Below are 16787 nucleotides of genomic sequence, written 5' to 3'. Positions count from 1 at the left end.
AGTAATGTACCTTGGTTGCTTAAAGCAAGATATAGCTATTTAGTCTAACTGACTGCCTAGAATTTTTTTCTACTTTAACCCTTCACTTCTGTCTTCAGTCATCTATAAGACATTTACTGTTGGACTGCTGTATTGAACTCATTGTCTAAAGCGAAACTTTCTCCTCATAAAGTAATGTTGATTTTTGTAGTGCAGTAACCTTTCATAATCATTGTCATCCTGCTGTCTCATACCTCCAGTTACTCACTTTGGAATACTGCAGTGGTGACATGGTTAGTGGTCTCTACTTGACTAGTCTCCTTCTCTGTTCAGTGCGTCCAGAATACTGTCATCCAGTTTATCTTCTTTTCACGTTCCTACCCCCTTCAAGAATATCTTATAGCTCCCTACCTTTACTACATGAAATTTAATTAAATACTGCTTTCTTTTAGATTGGCTTTCACGTTTTTCAAAATCTTATTTCACTCCACCCATTCTAATTTCCTCCCTGTCTTCACCAAAGTCTCTTCATGTACCATTCAGTCCACTCTCTGCAGCATCCACTGAACTTATTCATTCTTGTTTATTATTGCTTCCATCGTTTGTTCTTGATTTTTCCCTTGAGGCAACATGATGTAGTGGAAAGACTTGGACTTTGATGTCAAACAAACACATCTTACAATTTAGTATCTGGGATCTTAGGTAACAACTTCTGAGCCTTAGTTTCTTCATCTTAAAGAGCAAAGTATTAACCTTTAGGATTGTTGTATTGCCTTTTCATTATATATATTTTTTACCTGTTAATCAGATCTCCACAGTTAAGCTCCATAAGGGAAGGGACTATATTTATAAACAATGTTTATCAGTTATGGGCCAGACACTATACTAAGTGTGTTGCATAATTTGCCTTTTTTTAGTATTCACCAGAGCCCAGTGGAGAAGTACTATTATTATTTACAGTTTATAGATGAGGAAACTGAAGCTCAGAGAAGGAAGTTGTTCAGTTATATCGCTCATTAGTGGCAAAGAGGAAATTTAAATCCATCTTTCTGATTCCAGATCCTATACCATTAGCCACTAGCATTACCTAGACTATGCTGGGCACATACTCTATCTCAAAAAATATTTTCAGTCTTGAGTGGTTACACAAAATGATTGTTTAACCTAGAAGCTAGCAGTTAACATCTGAGTAGCATTGCTAAATAGCCCACCCATAAAGCAGCAGGGGGCCTAAGAATTTGGGCTCAATCCTTGTGTTTTCTCTGATTTCCACATCATTATGCATTTCATACAGTTTAAAGCTGATGGAACAGGATACTTGCAACCTTGAAGAGGAAGAACGAAAAGCAAGCACCAAAATCAAAGAAATAAATGTTCAAAAAGCCAAACTTGTTACTGAATTAACAAACCTGATAAAGGTAAGCCATGTTCTTAATTTTAGTCATATTTTTTTTGTTGCAGGTCGACAGCAAAATCTTAGCAAGAGATTGTATTGTTGGACATTTCTCATTATAGATCAGTAAATTGGTTTAAAGCACTCATTAAGCTAAATTATTTTATTCCAGATGACTCAAATATACAAGAAAACTTTAAAATTCTCTTAGAATAAAATTATAAAAAGAACTATTTGAGAGAGGTATCAGTCACATTAGAAAAATGTTATTTTTTTCATGGTTTATAATTTTGTTTTTTAAAAGAAACTGTATTGTTTTTCTTAGTTGTAAAACAAACTCATAGGGGTTTTTTATTCCTAGATTTGTACTTCTTTGCATATACAAAAAGTAGATTTAATTCTTCAAAATACTACAGTGATCTCTGAGAAGAACAAATTAGAATCAGATTATATGGCTGCTTCATCACAGCTACGTCTCACAGAGGTAAAATGTTTGCTTTTATTTTTTATTTTGGGGCTTCAGACCAGTTTGAAAATGTGTGTGTGTGGGGGGGGGTGTATGTATATACACACACACACACACACACACATATATATATATATATATATATATATCATGCCTTGCAATATGCAGTTTTTTTATGCTCTTTAATTTACAAATTTAATGCATCCTGCTGATGAGGAAGCAATATTTGAAACCCTTTGTACGTATTCTGCATTTTATGTTATTTGATTGGGGGAGGTGTGGTAATAATCAAAAAAGAGAATTAGAGTCCCTGATTTAGTCACTTGAAGACCAAAGTCTCATGTCTGCTTTCTTAACCAATATAAATTATAGTTGTTACTGTTACCAAGCAGCAACTAGTAGCTTTTATTGCAGTTTGTATCCCATAAAGTAAACTGCAGATCAGTTCTAATCAACACTGAGAGTGGCCTTAGTGTGTAATCTTGGTGATTTAACCTTCTGTTAATACCTGTGAAACGATGATAAATATCGAAATAGTGGGGGGGTTGGGGGTGCTGTACTAAGTTAACATAAATTCCAAAGAAGAACTAGCAACAAAATGAGTTAGTATAACAGTGGGATAGTTTTTGAGTCTTTCAAATCCTTTCCCAAAAACAGAAGAGCAACTAGGATAACATAACAGTTAACAAACAACCCATGGACAACATATACAACAAACCAAGCTTTAAGGTATCCCTATAGGTGTACTGCAGTATATTCTCACACTTAACCACCCAGGGTTAACATCAGGCTAGTTAAGGGCTTAGTCCCCAATAAAACTACCCTTACTTCAAATGCTAGCTGCAAGTTCAGAGGTCCCCAGGCCACCTGCACTTCTGACTAACTGGCTACAAATTCAAGAGCTCTTATGACTCCCCCAGGTTCTGTAATTAACTAGAGTGACTCACAGAACTGAAGAAAAGGCTATATTTAACAATTACAGTTTTATTATAAATGATACAAATCCCTACTAGTCAAATGAAGAGACATGTAGGGTGAGGTCTGGGAGGGTCCTGAACACAGTTTCTGTACACTTTTCTGGTGAAATCAGGATGTGTCACCCTCCTACCATCAGTGTGTTCACTAACCAAGAAGCTCTATGGAGCTTCAGTGTTCAGGACATTTATTGGGGTTGCATTACCTAGGCATGATTGATTGGATCATTGGCCATGTGGTTGAACTCAATCTCCAGCCCTTCTCCCTGGAATTCAAGAGATTGGGAGGACAATAATAAGACTCAAAGCCCCAGCCCTCCCCTCTAGTCACATGATTTGTCTTTCTGGCGTTGCCTTCGCCCATCCTGAGTCACTCCTTAGCATAGTAAAGTCAGGTGTGATCCTAGTAGGGGCCCATGAAAAACAAAGACAGACACTCCTATCACTCAGAAAATTCCTAGGGTTTTAGAGTCTTCCTCCCAAGAACCAGGGACAAACATCAGTCAAATTCTATATTTTACAACACCTGTGAACTCCAAACTATAGGTGGGTAAGATCAAATCAGCAGCAGCATCAAGACTGGTGTGGTATCAGAAAGTATGTGGTAAGAAGCAGAGGGAAGGCTCCAAGAATCCAAAAATCAAGTCACCAACAGGTACTCATCTCTAAAGAACCAACAGGTACTCATCTCTAAAGAAAAGAGGCCCCATTTGGTGTGGAAAGTTCAGCAGACCAATTTGAGAGCAGCTGAAACTGGGAGGTGACCATAGACTCAAGAAAGGTCAGGTGGCGCTGGGGTGGTGGTTTAGGCCCTGTGAGCTCTCAAATTAACCGAAACTGCTTTGCAGAACAAAGCTGCTTACTGAGGAGAACTAGAACTACAGGATAGACTAAGGAGATAGTAAGCATGTATCATGTGATTATAAGGCTGACACAGCTAAAGGCACAACAGTCTAAACATGGGAGAAGGGAGACAGTGTAAGTAAAATGGAATATATTTGCTGATTGTCCTATAGGTACTATCAGGAAATAAAAGGATACTACTTCAGATTAGATGCTTTGGGAGAGGGAAATGAGGGAGAATTTCAATATTGTTTATAGTAGGAACCAGTATCTCAAAAAAGATATTAAGGCCGTAAGGATATTGTATAAGATATTTTGCTCATAAATAATCTTTCAAATAAAAATAGCTTTCCTGGGCTTCCCTGGTGGTGCAGTGGTTGAGAGTCCGCCGGCCGATGCAGGGGACGCAGGTTGATGCCCCGGGAAGATCCCACATGCTGCGGAGTGGCTGGGCCCGTGAGCCATGGCCGCTGAGCCTGCGCGCCCGGAGCCTGTGCTCCACAACTGGAGAGGCCACAGCAGTGAGAGGCCCGCGTACCGCAAAAAAAAAAAAAAAATAGCTTTCCTTAAATGCCAACAATAGATGAAAAAGGGAGAAGGGGACAATATAAAACAGATTACATCACTGAAGATTAGATATTTAACTTATATACATATTAAGACAACACAATGGCAGAACTTAGGCCAAACATCAATCATATCATTAAATATAAATGGAGACAATTTATCTTTTTAAAAAATTTTTTGAAGTAAATTCCAATACTATGCATAATATGAGAGGCACATCTAAAAGAAAGAGATTCAAAAAGGTTTAAAATGAAAGGACAATGAGCACAAGGGATCTTTTGGGGTCAAAAAGGCTCAAAATATTAATCAAAAATATATGATAAACCTATTGATTTCATAATTGAATACTTAAAATATTAATGGTCACCTTTGGAGGATATTAGGGAACAAGCTCATGATTTTCAAAAATGGCAAAGAAAGAATCTAGCATTTATGCTGTCTTTTTTATGTGAACTATTTAGGATCAACAAATGAGATGGGGAAGTTTTTCTTTACAGAAGTATTTCAGTTAATAAATGCAGAAGGAAAAAAAAGAAAAGATGCAAATGGAATTATAGTGTTAGAATATCACCACCTTGTAGCTGCTAATGAATCAGTGGATCACATTAGCTGCTAACATCACAAAAAGATAGCCAGATATTTATTTATGTGTATCCTGATGGAAGGACATAACACAATACCATCTATGAACTAATGTTGTGAAAAAAATCAAATTTCAACCCGATTAAGCCTCTAGAACAAGGTTTCTCAATCTCAGCACTATGAATATTTTGAACTGGATAATTCTTTTTGTGGGGGGCTGTCTTTACCAGCATCCCTGGCCTCTATTTGCTAGATGCCAGTAGTACACCATTCCCTCAGCTGTGACAACCAAAAATATTTCCAGACACTGCCCTGGGGAGCAGAATTGCCCCCATTCAGAACCATTGCTCTAAAACTACCAGTTTACAGGAAATACAGGAGAGCAAAAAATATGCTAAATGACTCCACAGGAATACAGTCAGCAAAATCTAGAACGTAAGGGACTATATAGGGACAAATCATTTACTTTAGCGCTGTCCAATAGGAATATAGTGCAAGCTGTATGTCATTATAAAGTCTCTAGTGACCAAATTTTAAGAAGTAAAAAGAAATAGGTAAAATTATCTATCCATTTAATAGTATATTTAACTCAGTAAATTAAAATGTTATTTCAACATGTAATCAATACTGGAAAATTATTGAGATATTTTACAATTTTATAATAAGCCCTCAAAATACTGTAATAAATACTTACATCTGAATTTAGATGATAAATTTTCATCACAAATATTAGATTTTATAAAACTTAAGAGTTGCAAAAGTAAATTCATATACTCAGATTATTCTAAACATTTTCTGGTGGCTAAAGTGAGTATTGATTTTAAATTATTTTAAATTAAAAATTTAGTCTCTCAGAACTCTAGTCACATATGACTTGTGCCTTACTTTATTGGGCAGTGCAGTACTGTAACTAAGATAAAAAGGGGAGAGGAAATGTATAAGCTAAAAGGGACTTAAAAAACGTACTAACCAAATACTATGTATGGACATTATTTTGATCCTGATTTGAGCAAAGCAACTACTTAAAGAAGAAGTTCTAAGAAATGGAATTTTGAATATTGACTTAATATCTGATAATATTAGAGTTTACTGACAGTATTTTTTAAGTTTGATAATGTGGTTATGGATTTTTTTATCTTTTAGAAATACATTGCCGTAATATTTACAAAGAAAATAATGTTTGGAATTGCTTCAAAATAATCCAGGGAGGGGGCCACATGGGGAGCGAGTGGGGATGGTCATGAGTTGAAAATTGTTGAAGAAGCTGGATGGTAGATACATAAAGGTTTATTATACTGTTCTCTCTCCTGTTTCATATATTTCTACATTTCCCATAATAAAAAGTAAATGTTTCCATTCTTGGCCATGATGAAACAGGGGCTCAGTTTACCCTCTTATTTTAAACCACTAAAAGATGGGACAAAGTATATGAAACAAAGATTTTCAGACATTGAATAACAGGCAGCACAGGACAGTGATTCCGTAAGAGAAGGGAAAACAGAACCAGGTGAGCTCTACAATTGCCTTAATTAGCTTATTGCCTGGAGAGTTTCCAGGCCACGATGTAGGGAAGAGGGATTTAATAGGAGAGAGCATAACAGTACAAATCCTACAGACATTAAAAGGATTTGTTCATTGAAATGAACAAATTTCTTAAAAGATACAAGCTATCAAAGATCACTGAAGAAGGAGCTAATTAGAATAGCCCTATGTTTACTGAAGAAATCATATTTGTAGTTAAAAGTCTTCCCATAAAGAAAACTACAGGCCCAGTGGCTTCACTGTTGAATTCTACCAAGCATTTAAAATAATATCAGTTCTACCTAAAGTCTAGAAAAGGTGAAAAGGAAGGGAATACTTGACACATTATATGAGGCCAGCCTTAGATATCAAAACCAGACAAAAGAAAACTACAGACCAATACCTCTCATGAACATAGATGAAGAAATTCTTAATAAAATGTTAGCAAATCAAATTCAGCAGTATATAAGAGTAGTATATCCTAACTAAATGAGTTTATCCCAGAAATACAAGGTTGATTCACTTTAAATCTTTAAATCTCTACTAGAAATGTGCAACAAGGCAAGAAAAAGAGAAGGCTTACATATTGAAAAGGGAGAAGAAACTTGCCCATTTCAGACAAGTATGATCATTTCTGTGGAAAATATTAAGGAATGTACAGAAATGCTTCTAGTTGAATTTAGCAAGGTTGCAGGATACAAGTTTCAATATGTAGAAATCAGTTGTGGTTCCGTCTGCTAGCAGTGAACAATTTGAAACTGAAATTTAAAAATACTGTGTACAATAGCATCAAAAATATTAAGTACATAGGGATGTATATATTTTGGCCAAAAAGTTCATTCGGGTTTATTTGTAAGATGCTACAAAAACCCGAACGAACTTTTTGGCCAGCCCGATATATATGACCTATACACTAAAAACTATAAAACTATAAAAGTAAACGGAATTGATTGTGTTCATGGATCAGTGATTCAAGATTTGTTAGAATGTCAGTGCTCCTCCAAATCTGTAGATTCGGTAAAATTCCTAGCAGGGTTTTTGGAAGGGTTTTAGTTTTTGGAAGTTGACAAGCTTATTCTAGAATGCAGTGGGCTTAGAAGAACTTTGAGAAAGAACAAATTGTATGACAGAAACTACCTAATTTTAAGACTTATTACAAAGCTACAGTAATGAAGACGCCATTGTATTGGTGTAAAAATAGACATGGATCAGTGGAACAGAGAATCCAGAAATAGATACACATATATACAGTCAGTTGTTTTTTGGCAAAGATACTGAGGCAATTTAATGTAGAAAGAATAGTTTAACAAATAGTGCTGGGACAATTGAATAGTCACATACAAAAAATGAACCACAACCCTTACCTCATACCATATACAAATGGATCATAGACTTAAATGTAAGAACTAAAGCTATAAAACTTCTTGAAGAAAACATAAGAGAAAATCTTAGTGACCTTAGTTTTGACAAAATAGAATAAATAGAACACTAAAAGCATGAATTATAAAGGGAAAGAAATCAGAAGTTGTACTTCCTCAAAATTAAAAATTTTTCAGTAGACACTGCTAAGGCAGGCTACACACTGGAGAAATGTATTTGCAAAACATACATCTGACAGAGGACTTGTATTTAGATGAAGGGCTCTTACTATGGGCCAGATCTAGCCTAAGGTCTGTTTATGTAAAGTCCCTGCAAGCTAAGAATAGTTTTTGCATTTTTAAAAGCCTCCACCCAAAAAAAGAAGAACATGTAACAGACTGTATGTGGCCCTCAAAACCTAAAATATTTACTTAGTGGCTCTGTATAGAAAAAGTTTGCTGACCCCCGATAGATACTATAACAAGAACTCTTAACAATCATCAATATAAGCAAGACAATTCAGTCAAAAAAACAGGCCAAAGATTTAAACATAGTCTTCACTAAAGTATACAGAGAGCAAATGATCACATGAAAAGGTGCCCAACCTTATTAGTCAGTAGGGAAATGTGAATTAAAGCCATAATGAGCTATCACCACAGACCTTCTAGAATGATTTAAAATTTTAAGACTGACCAAACCAAAGTGCTGGTGAGGGTGTGGAGCATCTGGCACTTGCATACATTTCTAGTAGAGATTTAAAGTGAATAACCACTTTGGAAGACCACTTGAGAGATTCTTAAATGCTAAACATATACCTGCCGTGTGAGCCAGCCATTCCTCTCCCAGTATTTACCCAAGAGAAATAAAAGTATATGTCCATGGAAGACTAGTACACAAATGTGTAGCAACTTTCTTTGTAATAGCTAAAAAATACGAAATTCTACAAAATGCAGAATGCTTAGTGACTGAAATAAATCAGTGGTTACCTGCGAAGGGTACAGTGGGATGGATTACAGATGGATACACAGTTGTTGAAGGCGATAGACATGTTCATTATTAGTGGTGATGGTTTCACTGATGTACATATTTGTCAAAATTCATCAAGTTGTACACTTTATATATGTGCAGGTTATTTATCCATTAGTTACACTTCAGAACTGAAAAATTTAAGGAAAAAACTTATGAAATCTTTTTTCAAGTATGAAATTTTATATACAAAAGTAAAACGAGTAATATAACATCCATGTGTCCACTGTCTCTTCTAACAGATGTAACACTTCGCCATATTTGTTGCAGGGTTTTAAGACTATTCATGTATTCAGAGTCCCCTTGTACCCTTTCCTATCTATTCTTCTGCTTTGCTAGAATATACTCCTTTCTGGCAGTGGTCTGTACATGATTCACTTTACACTTACCAGAAACAAACGTGTTGTGTAAAAGTGAACTATAGTAGTATCTTTCAGTGGAAAGAGTCTTTAGAGGCTGGGTAGCCATAGGATTGCATAGATGAATGGAAAGATTAAATCAGAGTAGAAGAAGAGCTTTATTATTCTGAAGCCAGCTTCTTCAAACTCTCTGGCTTCTTGAAAAAGCTTATGGCTAGGAGAAATGGGAAAAAACCAAGAATTTTGCTAGCAGGTAAGCATCTTAAAGTATGCAAGCACAAACACACCTAGCCAAAAGGAGCTGAAGGTCAGGTTCCATATCCTAGGGTTGTGGGTAGTTCAGTTTGAGCAAAAACCGGAGGGTTGGAAGAGGGGAAAGTTCCACCCCACCCAAAGAAAAGGGGTGGAGGAAGACAGGAAGGCAGCGGGTGTAGCAGTAGTCACTCTGAATATGTAGAAGAGATCCGGCAAAGAAACTTGGGTGGGGGGTGTGGGGGTGGGTGCTGGATGTGAAACAAGTTTCCAACGGAGAGCTCATCAGTGTTTACGTCGTGGGAGCATAAGGGAAGTCATCTGCAGATCGTGTGTTCTCTTGGTAAATAATGATAGAGCCCATGCCAAAGTTTCTTCATTGATTGAGCCTGTGAACATGGTTGTTGAGTATGGTGTTATAGAAGAGATTTCATGAAGGAATTGACCCCTTATGCAGATATATGGAGCTTTCCGTCCGGGCACACGAGACAGTATTTGATCCTGCTGCCTGAAGTTTTGTTTTTGAATTAACTGTCAATGAGAACTTAAGAAAACTATGGGTGTCATGTTACATAAGTATCACAAAATCATGTTCACTTTGGAGTAAGCCCTCTCCCAGACTTCAGCCCCTGTTGACATGGTTAGAGATACTCTTCAGCAGCCTTAGTTCACATAGATGTACTAAGATTAGGTGCAAACTGTGACTGATCCATTTTGTTAGTAGTAGCAGAAATAGTAATATTTTGAGTTGAGCTAATTACTCTGGAGAGTAGGAAAGTACTTGTGAGGAGGTTTTGTTTTCAATCTTTGAGTCACTAATTTTTTACAAAGATGGCCACATTATACTGTCTAGAGAAATAATCTGATTAGCTGTGTGTCACTCTAGATTTTGTTACCTGGAAATAATACCCACTCAGTTTTCAGCCTCTTACCATACTCACACACACATCTTGTCAGGTTTTTCCATACTAATCTTACTTGATACTACCCCTGGCTTTATTTTATATTTCCTCAACATATTTTGCAGCATGGTTTCCCTTTTTTATATGTTGATCTGAAAGTTATTAAATGCTTTTTATTCATAATTGTCTTAACCAACCCTTTTGTAAGGTTCTTTTATTTCTTACACTATGTTTTGATAAGTTTTGTTACTGACTGATCATAGTCACCAACCACACATTTTAAACAGTCAAGAATGATGAGTAAAAGATACAGAGAATAAGTGTTTGGTAGTTCATTTTCTCTTTCATTTGCTCTTTTTCCTTCTCATGTTTGCTGTCACTTACCCATATTTGCTCTTACCTATTCTTCTGCTGTCCTACTGCATTTGAAACAAAAAGAAATCATTTCCTTCCTTCCTTCCTTCCCTCCTCTCCTCCTTTGGACACACTGCAGGTTGTACTAAGGAACCATTACTGCCACTTCAGGGTTTGTCTTTTACCCTGATCATGAAAACAAGTTCACAAAAGAAGACTGACACAAAAATTCAGTAGGGATTGTATCCGTGAAGGAACTTAGGGATAGGGATAACTAACCACCACTGAGTTTCAAACTTCCTCAAATTATTGGAAGGCAAATAGGGGAAAAAGGGTTCCAGACCCATAAAACATCTCCAGAAGTATGTCATTACCTTCTGGAATATTTTTATGACAAGTTAATAAGCTGACTGAATCCAGATATGGAGGGGACAGATGGATGTACAGGTTACTTGGTTTTTTACTTTGGGCAGCGTTCCTAACCACTCCAAGCCTACTGTCTTCAGCCATAGGTATTATGGTACCTAACTTGCAGGGCTATTTGTGATAGTAAATTCAATAATATATATCATGATGCTTAGTGTGTATCTAGCATGAAGCCCATATTTCCTTAAGAAGTATAGATTTACATCAGGTTTAATATTACAAGAATTGGAAGTTGTTAAATTTATTTATCCTAATACTAAATTTAGAAATTCTGTGCTTTCATCTAATGTTCTTTCCTCTGCCTGCCTGCTTACTACTCTCCCACAAAAAACAACTTCAGAGGACTTTTTTTTCCAATTTAAATGAGATATATGTATTTGGCGGGAAAAAATCCTTTCCCAAGTAAATAGTATTATTGTCACTGTTTACTATTAGATTGATTGAAATAGAATTTGTAAGCTTGTATATTAAAACGTCAGTGAAGACCACTGATTTCTAAACTTCAAATTCGACGTTAAAATTTTAAGCTGCTTAAAGAAAAGATTAAATACTTTTCATATTTCTAAAATATATATGCAGTCCAATATGAACGAAAACTTATGGTTAACATTTGAATTTGCAATCAATTAAATTGGAATGAAGTTTGATTCTTTTCTTTATATGAAAGGAAAATTGAGAAAGAAATGTTTTGATCTACAACCAGTTTTTAAGCATAAGTTTATGCTACCTAGAACATAGTTTAATTCCTTTCACACCAAAATGGCTTTCATTTTGTTTCACTCTTATTTTAATAAATTAAGTAGAATATTTACTGTGTTAAGTTTATGTGCAACATATATTCAGTAAGAAATTCTGTGAACAATCTGATTTTTTCCACTAGAGGGCCCTCTTAGAGAAGGTTTTTCTTGTTTAGTGTCAAGGTATTTCTGTACAACTTTCATAACAATTGAACTTTATCAAAATACTTTCAGAGAAAAGATAATACTTATTCATTTCTTTCAGGGTATGTACCTACAGAGTAATCTTTTCTGAAATGTTGGTGGGGGATATTTTGTAAGTTTGCCATTTTCTCCCCTTATGTTTTACACAGATGAACTGTTTCTGTGGCCTTTTAACTGTTAAAGGCTAGATTCTATGAAGAAATGTAAATAAGCCCTTTTCACTAGCCTGAATTTACAGTGTTATCTTATATAATTGGACTTTTTCTGCACCCCACCCCCGCAGAAAAACTCAGTAAGAATTATGGGGTGGGGGAAGAACAGGTGCTATGTGAATAGTGTCACAAACATGTATGTATAGAAACAACATTGTCTCTCTTTTTTTTTTTTTGGCTGCATTGGGTCTTCATTGCTGCGCGCAGGCTTTTCTCTCATTGCGGCAAGCAGGGTCTACTCTTCGTTGTGGTCCATGGGCTTCTCACTGCGGTGGCTCCTCTTGTTGCGAAGCATGGGCTCTAGGCACAAGGGCTTCAGTAGTTGTGGCTCGCGGGCTTTAGAGCGCAGGCTTAGTAGATGTGGCGCATGGGCTTACTTGCTCTGCGGCATGTGGGATCTTCCCGGACCAGGGTTCGAACCCGTGTCCCCTGCATTGGCAGGTGGATTCTTAACCACTGCACCACCAGGGAAGCCCTCTGATAAAGATTTTATCAGACATGCCACCAAACAGAAGGAAACTATTGAATGAGCTTTTGTCCTAAGCCCAGAGCCCCAAATATTCAGCTTGGGAATATTTCTTTCCCATAATGTTCTAATACTTCACTTTAGCAAGATCCAGAGGAATAGGAAGTAGGAAGAGAAGACTTGAGGAGTGTTTAGTTCTGTCTAGCTGTCCCATGTTTTGCATTTGCCTGAGTATAATAGGCTCTAGAGAGCAGAGTAAGGGTGACTGGGAGCCTTTAATTTTCTTTTATTTCTCTTGCTGTGTAGGAGCCAAGGAATCCATTCAAGGAAACTTTATATTGATACTAACTGATCAGTATAAAGGCTTGCTTGCATTTTCAGATCAGTCCAGTATATATATACTTTTACTAACTTTTGTCTTAGTTTACTTTCTTTGCTGTCAAACTTGTGTGCATAAAAATTACCTCAGGACATTATTAATAATGCAAATGTCCAAGCCTTGGCCCCAGAGGTCTTAATTGTTAGATCTGGCTTGTGGCTGGGACATCAATACTGTTTAACAAATCTTCCCTCTATCTCACCCCTGCTCTGGTACTTTTTGTGCAGACCAAAGTTTGATGGAAAGAGCAAGCTAAGACCTGTTTTCTTTTTCATTTGCTATTTCCAACTTAATTATCTCTGAACCACATATAAAAAAGGAGATAATACATTTCTTTAAGATGGTAATGAGGATTATATTAATTACCGTATAGGATGGGGGTGATAACCATGGTTGGCACACAGAAGGCATCCCATGATGCCCTTTGTTTTTTTCTCTTTTTTAACATCTTCATTGGAGTATAATTGCTTTACAATGGTATGTTAGTTTCCGCTTTATAACAAAGTGAATCAGCTATACATATACATATATCCCCATATCTCTTCCCTCTTGCGTCTCCCTCCCTCCCACCTTCCCTATCCCACCCCTCTAGGTGGGCACAAAGCAGCGAGCTGATCTCCCTGTGCTATGCGGCTGCTTCCCACTAGCTATCTATTTTACACTTGGTAGTGTATATATGTCCATGCCACTCTCTCACGTCATCCCAGCTTGCCCTTCCCCCTCCCTGTGTCCTCAAGTCCATTCTCTACATCTGTGTCTTTATTCCTGTCCTGCCCCTAGGTTCTTCATGACCATTTTTTTTTTTTTAGATTCTATATATATGTGTTAGCATACGGTATTTGTTTTTCTCTTTCTGACTTATTACTTCACTCTGTATGACAGACTCTAGGTCCATCCACCTCACTACAAATAACTCAGTTTTGTTTCTTTTTATGGCTGAGTAATATTCCATTGTATATATGTGCCACATCTTTATCCATTCATCCGACGATGGACACTTAGGTTGCTTCCATGTCCTCCACAATGCCCTTCTTGTTACACATGAAACTTTTGCCACCTGGCTCTTGCCCACCTTGCCACTCTCATCTTTTACACGCTTACCTCTTCTCCAGCCACGTTGAATTTCTTGTTCCCTAAATAAGCAGGCCCTGGAGGCTTCCATGGCCTGTACGTTTTAAATCACCTATCCTGGGAATACCTTCTGCTGCTCCCTCTTAGTAATTTCTTATTTGTCCTTTAAGATCATTCACTTGACATAGCTTCTGTGGCCACTCTGACCTTCCTCCATCCCTTGCCCACACCACACACATACTCTCTTTGTGTAATTCCTCTTTTTTAATGTGCAAAATGGGGATAATAATACTATACAGTGCTGTGAAGCACCTAGCACATAAGCTTTCAGTAAATAGTAGCTGTTTCTTGTATGGTAATTAATGACTTTGTGTATCTTCCTTCTTATTCACCTTTCTGTATGCTCAGTGCATAATAAAATACTGACATTTGATAGGTTCTCAGTAATTATTTGGTGAAGGAACGAATGGGTCCATGAATAAATGATAGCTACCTGAAAGGTGCTTGGAAAACTATCAAACATTATTTAAAGGTTCTGCTTACATTTGAATGCTGAGTATTTGGATATGAAGCCTACATACTGTATATATCAAATTTTATTAGAGTATAATTATACATAGCTAAATTAAACTTTCAGAAAAAGGCAGTTAAATTTAAATTTCAGAGCTCTTACAGATTCAAGAAATGCCATATTATTAATGTCCTGATATATTGTGAAGTTTAAGTTCAAATTTAACCTTTACAATAAAATCAATCATGGTTTGAGATATGTTTTCGGATGATTTGCTTATCACAATCAAAATTCAATAATATATTTGATATAATGTGGTGGTTTAATAAAATAGCCCTCTGACTTAACAGTAACATACAAATTTTCAAAATATTTCTTTTTCTTGTATTAGCAACATTTCATCGAGTTGGATGAAAGTAGACAGAGATTATTGCAGAAATGCAGGGAACTTATGAAGAGAGCCAGGCAAGTATGTAACCTGGGTGCAGAGCAGACCATTCCTCAAGAATATCAGACAGTAAGTATAAAAAGTATATAACGCTACAAGCTAACATATTTCAGACAGCTATTTGTAAGCTTAAAGTGTGTTAGGCATTGTACTGGGCCATGAAAAACACGATGTGCCATAAAATATGAGATCTCCCCACCCCCCCGCCACCATTTTTAAACTGAGTATGTATGTAAAGTAATTTTGCTCAACGAATTTTCTTCACTATACTCAGACTTGGACACCAGTCAGTCTTAGTGCTTCATACTAAAGTTGTTAAAACATGGGTATTATTTTGCAAAATTATTAATGCCATAACATTCATTCTTCCAGTAAAAAGTTTTTTTCCCCAAGCACCCTTTTAATAGGTAGGGTCAGGAGACGGGTTATAGCTTTTCATGGAAACATAGTACCAGTAATTGATATATAAGGAACAGTAAAGAGAGGTGATATTTAGACAAACGAAGGCAAAATGAAAATGTTTTCCTGGAAATTAGGGTGTTTATTTACGGTTGAGTGGGAGCTGAATCTTTATGGCTGACATCTGTTGCTAAGGAAAGGAAAAAAAGAGCCTTTCTTTCTTTACATTATGTGTATTTTATATTCTGACATATCATTCAGTTAGTAAAATGAGAAGATGCTGCCCTTTCTTCCAAGTTCTACCACTAATTAGGTAGCCCTGTGACCCAAAGCTTTATCTGACAGGTAGGAATAATACCTTGCCTACATTCTTACTCTCTCAGAATAATGTCAAAGTAAAATTAGAAATAAAATTTTAAATATCTGGTATTTGTGTGGCTTTTTTAATTTCAAATGTTATCTATTTCACTAGATAATGAAATGTCTGCTAAAGATATAAATAGAACTGGAAATAAAACTTATTTGGATTATAATTTTCATATCCTCAAAGATTGTGCTTTATGCTGTCAGACCCAGATACTAGGGAGAATGGATCTGTTTGGATACATAATAGGAATTTAGTAGATATTTGTAAGAAAATTGAGGGGCTATTGTTTCTAAAAATAAACCTTCTCCAGAATACATTGTGTTTATAAAATAAGTAAATACTAGTACAATATCTGTACTAACGTTTTCTTCCAGAAAGTAGCATGATTCTGTCCTTGATACATGGTACTGTTTTTGAAAGAAACAAGATTAGAACATAGTTCATGTGTTCATTAAAAATGTATTGATTACCTTCTATATATCACATGCACTGAACAAAACACACATACTTTCTTCTCTCTTGAAATTTATATTCTAGTCTGGAGGGTGGGGAAGACAAATCAAAAAGCAAACAGATTATTTCGGGGATAGTAAGAGGTACTAAGAAGAAGAATAAAACAAGGTAAGGGGCTAGAGTGTCAGGGAAGGCTCCTTTGAGAAGATACTATTTTAGACGAGTCTTGAATGAAGAGAAGAAATCAGTCAAGTGAAGGTTTGAGGGAAAAGCATTCCAGGCAGAGGAAACAGCTCATACAAAGCTCCTGAGGCAGAAGTATACTTGGCCTGTTTCAGCATAGAAAGAATCTCAGTGGGGCTACAATTTATAATCCAAGCAGAAAGGGGGGCAGAAGCCAGATCCTGTAGGGCCTTATACACCATAGAAGGAATTTTGGCTCTATTTTGAGATGGAACCCACTGGAGAATTTTAAACAGAAGAGTTATAGAGGTAGGACAACTTCCGTTTGTAAAAGAGCACTCCAACTGCTGTATG

General features: G+C 36.4%; 1 protein-coding gene across 2 annotated transcripts in view; it reads left to right on the top strand.

Moving 5' to 3' along the window:
• Window positions 1-16787, top strand: part of SMC5 (structural maintenance of chromosomes 5) — a 111846-nt gene that overhangs the window by 87291 nt on the left and 7768 nt on the right. For both annotated transcript variants that reach the window (XM_067744188.1, XM_067744187.1), the window contains exons 16-18: window positions 1274-1397; window positions 1734-1856; window positions 14975-15100. In XM_067744188.1, the coding sequence (XP_067600289.1) occupies window positions 1274-1397; window positions 1734-1856; window positions 14975-15100 (373 nt within the window). The remainder of the gene's footprint in view (window positions 1-1273; window positions 1398-1733; window positions 1857-14974; window positions 15101-16787) is intronic.

Source organism: Pseudorca crassidens, chromosome 7, assembly GCF_039906515.1.
Source record: "Pseudorca crassidens isolate mPseCra1 chromosome 7, mPseCra1.hap1, whole genome shotgun sequence".
Classification (NCBI taxonomy): Eukaryota; Metazoa; Chordata; class Mammalia; order Artiodactyla; family Delphinidae; genus Pseudorca; species Pseudorca crassidens.
This window is presented reverse-complemented; position numbering and strand designations above follow the sequence as displayed.